This window comes from Echinops telfairi, unplaced genomic scaffold (assembly GCF_000313985.2).
Source record: "Echinops telfairi isolate 266 unplaced genomic scaffold, ASM31398v2 ScPeMD7_5;HRSCAF=22, whole genome shotgun sequence".
NCBI classification, from domain to species: Eukaryota; Metazoa; Chordata; class Mammalia; order Afrosoricida; family Tenrecidae; genus Echinops; species Echinops telfairi.
This window is the reverse complement of record NW_022103901.1, coordinates 3,163,682-3,173,486: the sequence shown is the minus strand read 5'-3', so window position 1 is coordinate 3,173,486 and position 9,805 is coordinate 3,163,682. Positions and strand designations below refer to the sequence as shown.

At 59.4% G+C, this 9,805-nt stretch overlaps 1 protein-coding gene across 1 annotated transcript in view; it reads left to right on the top strand.

Moving 5' to 3' along the window:
• TNRC18 (trinucleotide repeat containing 18) overlaps nt 1–9,805 on the top strand; it is a 91,241-nt gene that overhangs the window by 76,900 nt on the left and 4,536 nt on the right. Inside the window, exons 20-28 of the mRNA XM_045284383.1 lie at nt 2,573–2,630; nt 3,371–3,529; nt 3,767–3,908; nt 4,708–4,825; nt 5,447–5,522; nt 5,614–5,722; nt 7,587–7,703; nt 8,216–8,380; nt 8,954–9,687. Of these exons, the coding sequence (XP_045140318.1) occupies nt 2,573–2,630; nt 3,371–3,529; nt 3,767–3,908; nt 4,708–4,825; nt 5,447–5,522; nt 5,614–5,722; nt 7,587–7,703; nt 8,216–8,380; nt 8,954–9,687 (1,678 nt within the window). The remainder of the gene's footprint in view (nt 1–2,572; nt 2,631–3,370; nt 3,530–3,766; nt 3,909–4,707; nt 4,826–5,446; nt 5,523–5,613; nt 5,723–7,586; nt 7,704–8,215; nt 8,381–8,953; nt 9,688–9,805) is intronic.

The window sequence follows — 9,805 nt, the reverse complement described above, 5'->3', positions numbered from 1 at the left end:
CTCCTGGGGTCACCCCACCTGACAGCCCCAATAGCTACACTAGTCAAACTGTGTGGCTGTCCACACTATTTCTAAACCGTTCTCACCTCCACACCACCCCCCTCAACAAAAAAAACAACTCACAAACAAGCCCCAGAATCCCAGCCCCCGCTTAGGAATAACTCCCATTCCCTCAATTTACCTGCCTCCCACCCCCACTCAGTAACTACCACTAAACCTTTTTTTTCCTTAGGAATTAAACTTTTGCCTGCATGCTTCATCTAGGTATTTTATATGACACTGCGGCCCGTGCTTGCCCTTTGGTATCTGGCTGCTTTCTTGGAGCCCAGTGTCATGTGTTCAGGGCCCCGCCATGTCATACATAGGATGCCACCTTAGAACTGCCTTTGTTTTAGAACAGCCCGCTGCCCGAGTGCCCCTGGTTCTGTCATTTACAGCCCTTGGTCCTTAAGCACAACACTGCTGCAGGTGCAGGTGTTCGGGCATCTGTGTCCCTGCTTCCACACCTAGGCCGGGCGCAGTGGTGACTCTGTGTAGAACAGAATAACGCTAGGAAACAGACAGGACGTGAATCAAAGCGGGTGTGAACTGTGGAACGGAAAGCCCATGTGTTGGGTCCACTTGAGCCCATCGCACCATGAGAAAGTGAAAAACAGAACTTCAGTGTGGGCGCACAACTTTGGGGTTTGCAGAGGCAAAGAGTGCTATTGGAGGGCAGTTGGCAAAATCATCATTAAAAAAATCTGTTGATGACCTTGTACCCCAAATATTTTATGAGCCCCGTAGCTAAAGAAACATCTGGCAGCAGCTTAAAAATCAACCCTGGTTTTGAAGGCCTGCCGGTGGAATAAGCATCAGGGACGTTTCCCAGCGTCCCCTCTAACTTTGAGGAGGACGTCCATGGAACTCAAGAGACAGAGGGGCTGTCACAGCCCCACAAAAAGCACTACCAGGCCCAGGGAACCCCCTACCCAGCCACCTAAGAGCAGCCTCTGTGAATGCTGCCCTTTGAGGCAGAGGTGGTTTTGGGGGGAGGCCTCTGCTTTTCAAACTCTAGCTCATCGTGAGCAGGCCCAGAGCTCACGAGCTTTCTGTAAAACACCTTTAGTTTGTCCATCAGCAGGGAGAGCGTGCAGGCCGGTGGGCCCAGCCGGTGAGCCCGCTGCTGCTGGTGGCTCGGCATCATAATCCACCCCCCACAAAGCCTCTCCCCGCGTGCGGTGCTGACGTGCTTTTCTCTGAGACTAGGACTTGAGGGAGCGTTCCCACTGCGCGGGAGTTTCTACGGGGCAACGCACCCATTGTCCGGGGACCTGGCTGCCATCCCATCATGGCATGCCTCCATGGGCCCCCAGTTTCCTCCATGGCTCCCCAGTTCCCTTTGTCCCATTTCTTGGCCTCTCCAGCCTTCTTGTCTTTGCTCTAGGGACTAACGGTGCCCTTTTCAGGTCTCAGAGAGTTGGGTTTTATTATTTACAAGGCTGGTGTGCTACTTCGTGTGTACTTAGCTGACGCCTCCCCTGGACGGCTATTGGCTTTAAGACAAGGCTGTAAGACCCCAGACGCTGCTCTTCTTGCTGGTAGCCGGGCACCACCATCTGGTTTCTGCACCACACTCGGCTGGAGCAGCCATCACTCAGGCGGGCGAGGAGTGAGCAGGGCCACATCTTAAGAGTGAATTGTTCTTGGATGAGTGTTTCTGATCGAGGGCTGAACACCTACGGGCATATCTCAGTTTACACAGATCCCTGGCTCGCTTCGGAGGCAGCACTATCTGCATGTTGAGACGTAATTTCAGGAATCTCCCTGAGACATTTGGTAATTCTACCATAGGAGCACTAATCTCACCAGTGGGATAGAATTGAAAGTGCTATTGAGAGAAGGAAACTAGACATCTATCAGAAAGCTTTTTTAGATGAAAACACAGGGTATGTTCGCTTAGATGGGTTGAGAACCTGAGTCCCTGGGCAGGCACCCCTAAGGAAAGCACTGAGGGTGGACACAAGGGCAGGCATCTCTTCCACACTCCCTCCCTGAGGATTCACACCGACTCCCGCCGTCCCGTCACTTCTGATGACCCTCTGGGACAGGGCAGAACTGCCCGTGGGTGTCTGAGACTGCCACTCGCTCTGGCAGCAGAAAGCCTCGTCTTCCTCCCTCAGAGCGGCTGGGTTTGAACTGCCTACCTTTCAGTGAGCAAGGATGTAGTCTTAAGTTGTCAATTGTCAGGCGGTTTTTCTTGTAAAAGCGTCAAGTTCTGCTCCTGGGGGATTGGAGCCCTTGGGCCATGCTGACTCGTTCTGCGGTGGTCCCCGCAGCGCTGGCTGTCGGTGGGCCGTCAGAAGCGTGTGTACGGACACTGCTGAGTTTCCCCAGCAGCTCGCTGGGCGTCCAGGTTGTTTCCAGTCTCGGGCCCCTGCAAGGCTGTCCCACTGCCCCTGAGTGGAGAGTGGCTTCTATTTGTCCCTGCTCATGCCATTTTGATTGTACATAGAGGAGTCTTGGGTTTGGGAGCACTCGTGCAGAGCACAGATAGGCTCTCATGACTGCTCTTCACCCCTGCCCATGTCAGGAACCCATCTGGTGCTCCCGTGGGCTTCTTTGTCACGAAAGCCGAGCTGTGCTCCATGGTATTTCCAGTGGCTGATGGATCGCCAGCCTTTTCCTCTGAGGGACCTCTGGGTGGGTTCCACCTGCCGACCTTAACCGAGCACACGAGCCATTTGCACCCAGGGGTGAGGGAGTCGTGTTTTCCTGGTGTTCCTGTGGGACCTTGGCCATGGGATGGACCGGTATTGGAGAGTCACTGTTCACATGGTTACTATAGTGACAACAGGAATTAGCCATTTTCACCCTGTTTGGTCCGTCCCACTCTCGCCCTCACCAGACCCAGTGCCAGCCCACACCCAACCCTGCACCTCATCCCAGACCAGCTATGAACAAGGGACTCATTCTACTCTGTCCTGTAGGTTTGCCGGGAGCCAGGGTTGGCTCAGGCACACACAACTGTCGGACACACAACAAACTCACTGCCCTTGAGTCGATGGTGACTCATGGCGATCCCGTAGACCGGGCGGAAAAGAACGGCCCCTGTGGGTTTCCAAGACCGTAACTGTACGGGTGTAGAAAGCCTCATCTTTCTCCCCGGGAGCTGTGGCGGTTTTGAACTACTGACCTTGATGCGGAGTAGTCAGAAACTATTACTAGAGACCCATCTATAAGGAGGAGAGAGGGTGGCTCGGCCTGCTTTGGCAGTTAAATCCAGGGTGTTGGAAGGTGTGTGTGTGGGGGGGCTGCGTGGGACTGGGGCGATCCCCTCTAGCAGGAAGCCTGGCCTGGCCTCCTGACGCTGTGCTTGCCCTTCCTATAGAAGAAGAAGGGCAAGGAGGCGGGAACCACTGCCACTCCGGCTCTGCCGCCACCCCGCGTGCCCGCCCTGCCCTCCGAGGCCCGGGCCACTCACACCAGCTCCCTGGCCGGCACCAAGAGGAGCAAGGCCAAGGCCAAGGCGAAGGAGGTGAAAAAAGAGGTGAGGCATCTCTCCCACCTGCTGCAGGAGGCGCTGCCTATGAACCCTGGTCGGAGGGCATGGCCTCGGGGGTGGGGCGCCTTCCCCAGGACCATGACCCACATGACCACCACAGTCCACAGAGCACCTGCTGCTTGCCCTCGACAGCCTGGCTGGATGCTGGCTTTTCAGGGCCTCCCCGGCCGGACAGGTAGCATGCCGTCTTCTGAGTGGGGGGTCCCCTGTGCTGTGTTCCAGAACCGTGGGAAGGGGGGCGCCGTGAGCAAGCTGATGGAGAGCATGGCTGCCGAGGAGGACTTTGAACCCAACCAGGACTCGAGCTTCTCGGAGGACGAGCACCTCCCACGCGGTGGGGCCCTGGAGCGGCCGCCTACGCCAGGTGGGGGACCAGCGAGGTCTGGGCCAGGGCCGAGCTGGGAGAGAGCTGGGTGTGCAGGCTAGGAGGTAGTCCTGAGAGCAGTGTAAGCCAGGCCAGTGGGCTCAGAGAACGACCTGGGGCCTGCGGCAGAGGCAGAGGCAGAGCCAGGACCAGCCTCCCTCTCAGGCCTTGGCCTGGAGCTGCATGTTCACCGGGAGAACAAGCAGCCAACTGCCAAACCTGGTACTCGGGAGCAGCGTGTCCGTTGGGTTTGGAAAGTGGTGCCTCTGGTGCCGCCCCGAGGGGGCGTGGGAGTCCAGTATGAAGGCCGTGACGAGCCTGCAGGCAGGGTGACCTGGGCCGCTGTGGGTGCAGCCAGCATGGAGGTTGGGGTGTCTAAGAAGCCTGGGGCTGCTGTCCTGCACGTGCCACAAGTGGGGGGCTTCACACAGCAGGCTTTTTTTTCAGTCCTGGGGGCTGACGGTCTTGGCAGCGAGGGTCCCTTCCCTGTTGGTAGCCCTGGTATCCCTTGGCTCCAGGGAACCCTCGCCGTGTGGTGTTTCTCTTCCCTCTGCTCTCTCTCGTACCCTCCGCCTCTGTGTACCTCCTCAAGAGATCAGGTCTCGGACCCTCCCTACACCCGTGTGAGACCTCCCAGTTGGTGGGATAGAGCATGATCACCTTAGCGCTGTGGTTGTCACCTTGCGTTACACTAGCTTGCCTTATGGGCGGTTGGCACAGGGCGGGTTGAAGGCCACACGGGGGCATGAGCAGGCCTGTGAGAGGACTGGCGGCCTGCGCCCCACTGCCCCTCCTGCAGCCCCCCGCTCCTGCGTCATCGACAAGGACGAGCTCAAGGACGGGCTGCGCGTGCTCATCCCCATGGACGACAAGCTGCTGTATGCTGGCCACGTGCAGACCGTGCACTCCCCCGACATGTGAGTGGGCGCCCCCCTCAGGGAAAGGACGGGCTTCGGGCTGGTTGGGCTCGCTCTACTCAACTGAACCTTCCACTGGTTGCCATCCAGTTCAACGCAGGGCTCCCCAGGTGTCAGGGCAGATCTGCATTCCACATGCTTGTCAGTGCCCCCGTGTTTGTTTGTTTGGAGGGGCTGGGGGCGTGGCAGGCCTGTCTTCCAAGGCACCTCGGTGGTTGTGAACCTCCAACCGGTTGGTGAGTCCCTGGTGCGCATTAGCCATTGGCATTGCCCAGTGGCGCCACATCCGGCTGCTGTGGAGCCCGCGGCCTGTGGCGGTAGCACTGCGCCCCATGGGGTTTGAAAGGGCAGTAGTTCTCCAGGCCTTTCTTCCGTCTTTCAGTTAGCAGCCAAGCTCGTGAGCTGGCTGCAGCACCCAGGGCCGTTGCCCACCAGGAAACTGAGCTCCAGCAAGAAGGGAGGCTTGCCCCACTTTCTGCAGCCAGCCAGTCAGATTCCCATTTCTGGGCCCAGCTCCAGATGGGGAGGGTGGGGAGAACTGGTAGTGGTGGTGGGCCCGGAGGCTGGGTGTTTCGGGCCTCTGCCACTGCCCTCGCCCTCACCTGGGACCTGGCCTTGCAGATACCGTGTGGTGGTGGAGGGCGAGCGCGGGAACCGGCCCCACATCTACTGCCTGGAGCAGCTGCTGCAGGAGGCGGTGAGGGGGTCCGGCCTGGCAGGGGCACCGGGAGGGGGCTGAGACGGAGACGGCCTCCCACTCACCCCATCCGTCTGTCTGTGGTCCTCAGATCATTGACGTGAGACCGGCCTCCACCCGCTTCCTGCCCCAGGGCACCCGCATCGCCGCGTACTGGAGCCAGCAGTACCGCTGTCTCTACCCAGGCACCGTGGTGCGAGGTGAGCCAGCTGTCCCCTCACCTGTCATCTCACACGGCACGGTGGCTTCGCTTGGTCCCCAGGACACGTGCCTGGCCATCCTAGTTTCCCCCTGCGGCTGCAGCACCACACGGGGGTGCACTGTACTGCAACCAACGGGTGGGCATGACGCGCCCAGCCGGGATTCCAGCCACTGTCAACTGCTGCTGTGGCTTGGCATCCGCCCGATGCGTCACAGGGAAGCCTGTCCTCTGTCCCTTCTGGGGAAGGGGCCTGGCCTCTTTCAGCTTCTGGCTCCTTGGTGAGCTCCACGCAGCATCCATCTACGCCCCCTGTGTGCCCACGTCTGTGTCTGATCTGCTTTTTCGATAACTCAAAGGTGTCAGTGTATGCCACACTTCCGCTGCACCTCACCAACATGCAATCAACTCCCCTTCTACACTGGGAGCCCCACCCAGGCATACACCCGTTCCCACACATAGCCACCCTGTCGGTCAGAGTTTCCTGTGGTGTAATCCTGACAGAAGCAGATGGCCATGGCTCGCTGCCGTGCCTTTTGTCCCCCGGAAGGGCTGGTGGGCTTGACATGCCGACCCTTGAGTTGGCAGCTGGAGCTTTATCCACTGCCCTGTCAGGTCTTCTTTCACAGGTTGCAGGGGCCGGGGTTCCAACGTACACACGCACACACACTCTCACACACACACAAAATTATTCATACATATATAAATACACACAGACAAATTACTCTTCTATACATGTTTTGCGGGGGTGTCATTTAATCCCTAACATGACTTAAAGCATAAAGAAGCTTACCTGCTTGCTCACACAGTACCATCAAGTAGGTTTGTGGCGATCCTCTAGGACACGGCAGAGCTGCCCACGCGTGTCTGAGACTGTCCCGCTGTACGGAGCAGACCCCGCCGCCTCGTTCTCCCCAGGAGTGGCTGGTGGTTTTCAACTGCTGACCTTGCAGCTCGTGGCCAGACCGCCCGTGCTCTGTGAAGAGTAAGCGTGCAGCCTGGAGGGGTAGAGAGCACGCGTCTCTTCTTTTTCCTTTTTTAAAAGATATTTTTCATTCTGTTTTGGTGCGAGTTTACATTGCAAATTAGGACCGCATAGGGCAATTGTTCAACGATGTTGGCTACATTTCCTGCAGGATATCAACCATTTTTTCAGTGGCTTTGATAACGGCGTTCACGCATCACACAGCTCCATGGCTAAGTCGCTTTTCTTTTAAAGATCATTTTAAATCGTTTTTTAGATGAGTTGTAGATGCATCATCCCAGTTGGTTCTTGTGCTTGTGCCCTCCGGGGACTCCTTGTTTGCTCCCCAAATCCCCTTGCCCTCCATGCCCCCCGCCCCCCCGCCCCATGCCCCACAAGCCCTGTATGCGTGATGCTCTCTGTGCATCTTCTGTTCAGAGTGCTTTTCTCGGCAATAGTTTGTTAACCTGTTTTGGTGGCGTGTGATTCCACCCGTCCCATTCACGGTTTAAATGGACGAAGTCACGTGGTTCTCAACCTCCCTCACGCCGCGACCCTTTCACGCAGCTCCTCGTGTGGTGACCCCCAACCATCACGTTATTTTCGTTGCTACTTCATCACTGTCATTTTGCTCCTGGTATGAATCGGGCGACCCCTGTGAAAGGGTCGTTCGACCCCCAAAGGGGTTGCGACCCACAGGTTGAGAACCACTGTACCAAGAGTTGTGTGTTTGTCACGCTGTCTGTCTGAGCTTGGCTGCAGTCTCTGTGGCTGGGCCTTTCTCTTGCGTCGCCTCCAGGTAGGTTTGAACTGACAGCCCTGGGTCAGCGGTCAAGTGCAAACCATTGGCACCATCCAGAGACCTTTGAGGCTGCTCCCCCTCATACTGCCCCCCCCCCAGGGTTACTGGACCTCGAGGACGACGGGGACCTCATCACTGTGGAGTTTGATGACGGAGACACAGGCAGGATCCCCCTATCCCACATCCGCCTCCTGCCCCCCGACTACAAGATCCAATGTGAGTCTGAGCCTGCTGCTTCTGGGGTGCCTGTCGAGGCCCAGCCTTTGAACCCATGGAGCTGGGAATGGCAGAAGCCAGGGGAAGGGACCCTGGGCACGCCCTCCTGTTCTGTGGCCTGTGGTCCACAGTGCAGCCCCAGGCTTGTGGCTGCCACCAAGGGCTTGCTTCAGCCATTCAGCACCCAGGTCCTGCCTCCATCTTATTCAGCGTTGTCTGACAGGAACCGGGGGCTCAGGGCCCCTTGCACGTGGGGCAGGGGCAGGGGTGGGCCCAGGACTGCGCGGCATCTAGGGCTTGCTGCCCCAGTGGGGTGGGCCATGGAGACCTTCATGTTGGGTCCCTCCCCAGGCTGTGCAGGAGCCTGGCTGGGTGCCCCGTGTGTGCAGGCAGCTCAGGGCTGTGTGATCTTTCTGGGCGCCCAGTGGGTTAGCTTCACAGGGCTGCCCATTTCCCACGAGCCTGGCAAAGGTGATGCCTCCCTCCTGAGCCTCTGCTGGCTGCGCCCACAGGTGCTGAGCCGTCCCCGGCCCTCCTGGTGCCAAGCACCAAGCGCCGCAGCCGCAAAACCAGCAAAGACGCCGGGGAGGGCAAAGACGGGGCTGCGGCAGGGGCGGAGGAGCCCAGAGCCAAGGCCAGGGGCCGAGGCCGGAAGCCCAGCGCCAAGGCCAAGGGCGGTACGTGGGGCCTTTGCGCGGGAGCCATCCAGGGTTGGGGGCGTCCCGGCTCTCTGCACGGGGGCATGTCCATCTTGGCCAGCACCCTACTTATGCGGGGAGGACTGTATGGAGCACCTGGGAACCGAGGCTCTGGAGGGAAGTGTGTCTGTGGAGGGCCACTCCAGGCAAGGGCAGGGAGCAGGTGCCAGCCTCACCACACCAACCTCACCTATCCAGCCTGGCCTCACCTAATTACCTAATCAACCCAACTCTGGCCTAATCCAATCACCAACAACCTTAGCAACCTCACACCCAACAACGGAACCAACCCTATCCACCCTCCACTCCCGTCCCCTAACCTAACATCACCTGGGCACGTTTGACTCCGGAACTGAGGGGTAGACATGGAGGCTGACAGCTGAGGCCAGCAGGGCTGCTGTGGGCCCACAGGGGCTGTGGTGACTATGGTGGGGCCCCAGGCAGCTTTCCCAGCCCTGGCTGCATGCGGGAGTCTGCAGGGCCCGGAGCTAACGGCAGCCCTTGCTGGGTGGGCGTGAACTGCCAACTTACCAAGTTGTTTCTGTCTTCTAGACAAAGCTACTGCCCTGGAAGAGGGGGTCTCCACAGACGAGGTCCCCAGCAACCCCCTGGCCGTGGGGCCCATCAGCAGCCCCAGTTCCAAGAAGAGCCCCCCAGAGCCCACGGAGACGCGGCCCAAAGCCCCCAAGGGCCGCCTGTCACCCCCACAGCCCAGCCCCATGCCCCCCAGCTTTGCCGGCTGCCCAGCTCCCGAGCCATTTGGGGAGGTGCCCGCACCTCCCACGGCTGTGGCCCCTGCACCCGTGGTGGCTGTGCCCCTCACCATGCCAGCCACCCGCCCCAAGCCCAAGAAGGCACGGGCGGCCGAGGAGCCGGGCACCAAGGGCCCACGGCGGCCCGGCGATGAGGGAGAGCTGCTGATCAAACTGGACCATGAGGGTGTGACGTCGCCCAAGAGCAAGAAGGCCAAGGAGGCCCTGCTGCTCCGCGAGGACTCGGCCGCCGGCGGCTGGCAGGAGCCCAAGGGCCTCCCTGCCCTGGGCGGTTTTCCCCCGGCCGCCATTGAGCCCAAGCCTGGGTGGCCCAAGGCCCTGGACGGAGAGCCTGCCCCAGAGGCCGGGCCCGGACTGCAGTTTGAGGACTCGGGGGGCCCCGGGAGCCCGGACAAGGGCCAGGCCGAGCAGGACGCGGCCGAGGAGTCGGACAGCAGCGGCAGCAGTGGAGACAGCAGCGTCGGCGGCGGCAGCAGCAGCGGCAGCGGCGGCAGCAACAGCAATAATCACCTGGTGTCCGGCCTTTCCTAGAAACTTCTTGCATCACCACTTCTAAGAACCCCAGTTCTAAGAATCAACAGAGCTCAATTCTCGGAATTTGAGCTGCGGACTCTACCACTGCGGCTTGGCA